General features: G+C 37.2%; 1 protein-coding gene across 1 annotated transcript; it reads left to right on the top strand.

The window, feature by feature from the left end:
* Positions 1-574: 574 nt before the first annotated feature.
* Positions 575-2,633, top strand: LOC145161237 (UDP-glycosyltransferase 76G1-like). Its single transcript, XM_079080733.1, has 3 exons — positions 575-1,261; positions 1,346-1,444; positions 1,524-2,633. Exons 1-3 carry the CDS (start codon positions 739-741, stop codon positions 2,396-2,398), a joined length of 1,497 nt encoding a protein of 498 aa, XP_078936859.1. The 5' UTR covers positions 575-738; the 3' UTR covers positions 2,399-2,633.
* Positions 2,634-6,831: the final 4,198 nt, after the last annotated feature.

Raw genomic sequence — 6,831 nt, 5'->3', positions numbered from 1 at the left:
CACTTCATCAACAAATTTGATTTAACAATTTAATTGCTTGATATAAAAATATAAAAGATTAAATAAACACATGATTAAAAAAAATAGTCATAAACTCATATAAACTCATATGTTAAAGAATAAATGCTTTTATTTAATGTTAATACATTATTATTTTATTTCAAAAATTATATATATATATATATATATATATATATATATATATAAAACTAAAAAAGATCAAAATAATGATACTTAATGTTAAAAAAATAGAAACCAATATAACTAATGAAGTATCGTACATGTCGAATTTGTTTATATGTGAGATAGATTATTTATATTAAAAATAACACGAAATAAATATATTCAAAAATAAAATTAATAAAAAACAATATGTTGTATATGTTTGTAAAGTTAAAGGGAGGAAAATAGAAAATAATATATAAATAAAGGGGCGTAAACGTAATATTAAATGTATTTTATTGTTTTCCTATTCTCGGTGGTTAATCATTGTTGTGCAGTAGATTTGGAATAGGGTGGTGTGTAAAAAATAAAATCCTACTCAAATAACTACAAAAATTTGATGGCATCAATCTCTGTCTTGGAGTTTGTGAGCAAAACGGTCATTTCGGCTCATTCATTAACCGGAACGTTCTGGATTCGTTTTGATTCGCTTCATGATACTAGAGATCGGCTACTTAAACAATCACCATACAAATCTGATATTGGATTAATTAAGATTTAAGAACCAATTTCTCAATGGAGAACCAAGTCGGGAGAAGTAGCTGCCGGCGGCAAAGGGTGGTCCTTTTCCCGCTGCCATTTCAAGGCCACATAAACCCAATGCTTCAACTGGCGAATATACTCTACTCCAATGGCTTCTCGATCACCATCATTCACACTAACTTCAACTCCCTATACACATCAAATTACCCTCACTTTACTTTTCGAGCTGTTCTTGATAACGACTCGAAAGACAATAATCTTGCCAAGTTATCTTCTAAAGGAATCGGTGATCTTCTTTCCGGGATCATGCTGTTGAATCAGTGTAGTGGAGAAAGCTTGCGCCAAGAGTTGGATCAGATGTTAATCGCTTCAAAACAGCACCATGAGCCTATTGTGTGTTTAATCACTGACGCTCTTTGGTACTTCACCCAATCGGTGGCAGATAGTCTAAAGCTTCCGAGGATGGTTTTGAGGACAAGCAGCTTGTTTTGTGTTAATGTTTACGCCTCCATCCCTGTTCTTGAAGACCAGGGTTACTTTAACCAAGCAAACAGTGGTACGTTATGTATCTCATATGCTAAAATGGTAATTAATATTAGAACTAATCTGATGATCACTTTGGAATATTCTTTCTCCATAGTTTTCGATGAAGAGAACATAGATTTAGGTCTGAAGAATATTATATCTCCAAACAACGAAAGAGACTTTAAGAAACCTGAAGGCACCGAGTTAGTTTTTGGTAAGAAAACTAATTCTTGATCTTTACCTTCTTAATTGAAGAGCATCTCTAATTTATTTTTGCTTTCAATGGAAACTAGATTTGGAAGAACGGGTGCCTGAGATTCCAGTTCTTAAAGTGAAAGACATCTCAAACATGAGAATCAAAGGCCAGACAGATCCCACAGCGAAATTACTAGCTAAAATGTTGAAACAAACAAAGGCATCTTCAGGAATCATTTGGAACTCTTTTAAAGAACTTGAAGAACCCGAATTCCAAAAGATCTGTAAAGACTTTCCTGTTCCATCTTTCTTGATAGGCCCATTTCACAAATACTTTCCTGCTTCATTGAGCAGTTTACTAGAACCAGATAGAAGCTTTATGTCATGGTTAGACCATCAAGCACCTGAATCCGTACTATACATAAGTTTTGGTAGTGCTGCTCAACTAGAAAAGCAAGATTTCATGGAAGTAGTTCATGGTTTGGCTATTAGCAAGCAGCCATTTTTGTGGGTGATGCGACCTGCATTTGTGAAAGGTTCAGAGTGGATCGATCTGTTACCAAATTGGTTCCTGGATCTGGTGGGTGAAAGGGGGCATATTGTGAAATGGGCTCCTCAACAAGAAGTACTAGCTCATCAAGCAACTGGAGCATTTTGGACTCATAATGGATGGAATTCGACATTGGAAAGCATTTGTGAAGGTGTTCCTATGATTTGTTCTCCGTTTTGGGGTGATCAGCCACTAGATGCAAGATATGTGAGCGATGTTCTCAAGGTTGGGGTTTACCTGGAAAACGGGTGGGGGAAAGAGGAGATAGCAAGTGCAATAAGAAGAGTAATGGTAGAGGACGAAAGGGAGGACTTTAGAGAGAGGGCAAGGTGTTTGAAAGAAAAAGTAAATGTTAGCCTAATGAAGGGGGGCTCTTCATATGAATCTTTAGAGTCTTTGGTTGGTTACATATCTTTGTTATAGTTGAGATGTTCTTCATATTGATGGAGAACATCTGAATTTACTTTTATTTCTTATACTTTTATTTCTTATGTTATTACATAATAACAGAATGATAATAGCAACGGATGATGCCCACCCTAAAGAAGAGATATGAGAAGTGTTTTCGTGATTCAGATAGATACTGGAGGAATTAGATTTAGAGATAACCGCAACCCCATGGAAATATCAAATAATGTAGTTGCTAAGATCTTTCATCATAAAACAAGGCATTTTTTTTTTTTTTAAGATTTTGAATCTCTACGTTACAATGATAATCATATCCCCTTCCCCTATCCTAATAAAAAAGTACCAATTTGCCACGTGTCAATTGCTCAGCCTACCTCCCAATGTTTTTCCCGCTCATTTCACAATAAGTTTATTTACTGAAATACCTTTGAAATCGGAATTACCTGTTATCTCATTTGTTTATATTTGATTCTTAAATCCTTAAATCTCGCCCAAGTTATAAGCCCCGCTCATTTAAAATGCATTCAATTTAAGGAACCTGATTGTATTTCCAAATGAATTAGGGTTACTTTTTCTGATGTGCTTCAATATCAATCGGTCATACTCAATCTCCATCCCCAATTTCAGTTGGATCGATCACCGCTTTTTCTTTAAACTCTCTCCCTAAATCGGAGATGTGAAATCTGTATATCATTTTTTAAATCCCTCTCTCTCCTATTTCTCTCTTGCCTAAACGTATCATGATTGTTTTGTAGAGGTTTTTATTATTAAGAAATATAAGAAAAACCTTCCATTCTCATGACCACGTCTTGGCTTTGTTCAATATCAATCATTCTTGGATTGCATCTGTTCCATTTACAAGTTTTTTTCCCCACCTATTGATTATGGAAGAACCCTCAAATTTCCATTTTCTTTAGCCTTCTCATCTCTATATTTTCACCCCTGCTAATTCCTAGATGGCGATGGGCACATCCTATCTTCTAGCTGAACATGTATGTGAAAAATCTAAATGATTTCAATTTTTGTTGCAATTTTGTTGTTGTTGTTCCATTTTTTGTTATTGAAATATGTTCATCCTAAAAAGTAAATAATGTTTTTATGATAGTTTATAGAAAAATTGGTCAATTGTTGTGCTCACGTTTATTGCTTTAATGTTTTTTCTATGGCTATAACAGGTTAATGATAAGAGATGTTAAGAAACTGATGTTTTATGATAATGCCTAATAGGTGTTTGATGAAATGCCTAAGAGAAACAATATTATAGCCTTTCCCTCTAATATCGAGGTTTAAGGATAGATACCTAGGGCTTGATAATGCAGTCAGAAGGAAATGAGGAATTCCCATTGAAAAAGAATTAGTACAAGTTTTTGATGAATAATCGAAAATTAAACATTTTTATGAATTTGTGGAGTTGTTGTTGTTGTCGATGTATATTTTTATTGAGATAAAATGGGAAGTTAAAGGATTTATAGTTTTATAGTCCTTTACTATTGCTTTGAAATAACATTATACGTGGCATAGAAATCTCCAGCGTGAAATAACAGTTACTTTCATTTATTCGTTTATTGTACCAAATCAAGTAATTATCCATGAAGAAGAACGTCAATGGTGAGAGTTTTTTTTATCTATGTCAATAACGAGTTTTTTTTCTTCTTATTTTGGATGGTGTTTCATTGTTGCTTTGTTACACATGGTTTTATAACTAATTTGGATTGAAGGTGTCGCCTTTAGAGGGAAGATACCAAACTCAACCTTCAACCAGTTAAAGTATTGTTTCTTTGTTTTGCATTCCTATTATATATTTAATCTTGTATTGAGATGGAAGCACGAAGCCTACGCCACCATTTGTTTTATACAATCTTTCTATCTACTGGAGATATGCCATTTGTTTTCGGATGGTTCATATCATTGAGACCGGATGTTATGCACTCTTGTATCTATATCAACCTAGACAACATGTCTACCACCAACTAGTCCTCACACAACATACTGTCCCGCTACCAGTTAACCTCTATGAAGTGCATAACCATAAGTAACCAGAGGTGAGATAGCCACTCGAACAAATGATCCTACTCTAGAGCCACAACCAAACAAGGATCACGCAAGAAATCCTAGATCAATAGTTCTCAGGCTATCCTACATGACTGCATACAACCCCTAGGGCACTCCACTAAAAGATAACCAACAAGTACAGGTAGTCATACAGATCTACAGATCATTACCGCATATTAACATCCTATATACCAAGATGCAAATCTAACAGATCACTACATGATAGCAACATTCTATATACCAGGATACAGATATAACATATCACTACAGCATAACAACATCATATATACCAGGATACAGATCTAACAGAGCACTAAAGCATAACAACATCCTATATACTAGGATACATATGTAACGCCCTGTTCCGAATCGTTTCATATTTCATAGTAGTGATCAAAGATCGGATATTAGCAGGCTTAGGACATTTGAAGAATTGAGATCTGGACTCATTTGGAGGTGGGCGATGTAATTTAGATGATCCGTGTGTTCGGTTTGTGTTTTGGAGCCAAGGGGTATTTTGGTATTATCCTAGCTTGGCCTTTTATGGAAAAAGGGATTTTTGTTTGGGAAATTGTAAGACCAGTATGAGTTGATTAGAGCGTAGAGCTTCTCGTTACCTTTTCATGGATATAAGGATCGTTGAAATCGGATTTATAATGAGGAAGTTATGGCCTTCAGAGTATATTAGGGTTTGGGGGAAACCCTAGTACGTGGGGCGTACCTTGGGAGTATGCAGGGCGTACTGGTGCAAAGGTCGGTACGCAAGGCGTACATTGGTGTAAGCTTAGCGTACTAGGAAGGACTGGTTAGAAACCCCAATTTAGGGTGTTGTACCCTATATAAGCACCTAAAGTCTTTAGGGCTGGCCTCTTTACCAGCCTCCAAGCCCCCAAAACCCTAGAAATCGCCCCTTAGCCTCCATTAATGTACATTTGAGTTATTTGCAGATAATTTGGTGTTGTTTTGCTCATTTTAAAGAGATTGAAGAAAGAGGAAGGTTCATAGCTTGGTGGGGAACGTAGAGATCCAGAATCATTCATCACTTTGCAAGCTCCTAGAGGTATCAAGTTCAAATCTGGACTTGTTAATGCTTAGATCTCCTATTGTCTTGATTTTCATGCTTTTGGGTCCCTTTTTGGGTTGATTGATGAGTTAAGATGTTTGAAGGACTTATTCTTCTGGATCTAAGTTCATTGGGAGTTCCTTATGCATAAAGGTGCCAACTTTATGGGGGTATTGGGTCTCATGCATGCATTAAGTCACATGTTAAGTCCTTTTAAAGCTTAAGAGCTTCATTTAACCATGCATGAACGCAAAGTTGGTAACTTTACGTGATTATCCAGCTCAAAGAAGTTAGATATACATTTTAGGATCAGTGTCTTAGCAAATTAAGAAGCAAATTGAGTTTGGGCTGAATGAAGAAGTACGTTGGGCGCACAAGCCTGTACGCGCAACGTACAAGCCCTTAAGCCAGTACGCTTAGCGTACAAGCTGAGTACGCCCCACTTACTCACCAGGATGGGATTTCGGTGTTTGGGCTTCGGTTTGGGCCATCTTTTGGGCTTAGTTGTTTTGGGTCCTGTTGGGCCATCAGGTTTTGGACTGATATTTATTTGAGGAGCCCTACTATGGCATTTGGGCCCAATTTGGAAAATTGGGCCATGATTTGGGCCTGGGTGGCTAATTAGGATTGGGCCTTTGGATTGTTGGATTGGGCCTTTGCTTTGGGCCAAGTTATAGAGAGGGTAAAAAGGTCTTTTACGCTAGTTCAGACTTTTAGTATGAGTTGGGATCCTAATATTTAATTGGATTATGTTTTGTGATTATAGCGTGGGGATTTTAGCGGGCCAGCAGCCAGAGATTTATCTGCGGGATTCAGAAGTGCAAGGTGACTTTCCTCATTGTGTTTAGCGGGTGTAAGGCACCAATGCCCGCCCATGATTGTTATGGTTAGGATGCAAGATGTATGCGTGACTCTTGCATAGATTTGTAGATTGTATGTTTACCGGGCAAGGACCGATGCCGTGCGGAGCCTGATGAGTATATTGTATGCTAGTTATCAGTATGTGTTCTTTTGCTTACCTGGCAAGGCCCGATGCCGGGCGGGGCTTGATGAATGTATGGTATGCTATTGCCTTTGTGATTATCGCATGTGTTTATATGATTTTTTGCTTATATTACTATGTGTGTACCGGGGCTCGATGTCAGGCGGGGCCTAAGAGTAACATATCTGTATACCGAGCGGGGCCCAAAGCAGAGTGGGACTCGATATCGGGCGGGGCCCGATGGGGGGCGGGGACCCAGTATGTGATTATTATATATGGTATGAGGTAGTTTGGGGAACCCACTAAGCTTTGTGCTTATGGTTTTCAGTTTATGTTTCAGGCACTTCTGGT

This window comes from Lactuca virosa, chromosome 2, assembly GCF_052849685.1.
Source record: "Lactuca virosa cultivar CGN04683 chromosome 2, Lactuca_virosa_CGN04683_v6, whole genome shotgun sequence".
Lineage (NCBI taxonomy): Eukaryota > Viridiplantae > Streptophyta > Magnoliopsida > Asterales > Asteraceae > Lactuca > Lactuca virosa.
The sequence above is the reverse complement of the archived record's forward strand: the minus strand, read 5'-3'. Positions and strand labels throughout refer to the sequence as shown.

Excerpts from the sequence above, each read along its gene's own strand:
- LOC145161237 (XM_079080733.1), top strand. The coding sequence starts at position 739 with ATGGAGAACCAAGTCGGGAGAAGTAGCTGCCGGCGGCAAAGGGTGGTC. Across the intron at positions 1,262-1,345 it reads CTTTAACCAAGCAAACAGTG|TTTTCGATGAAGAGAACATA; the intron begins GTACGTTATGTA and ends CTTTCTCCATAG. Across the intron at positions 1,445-1,523 it reads AGGCACCGAGTTAGTTTTTG|ATTTGGAAGAACGGGTGCCT; the intron begins GTAAGAAAACTA and ends AATGGAAACTAG.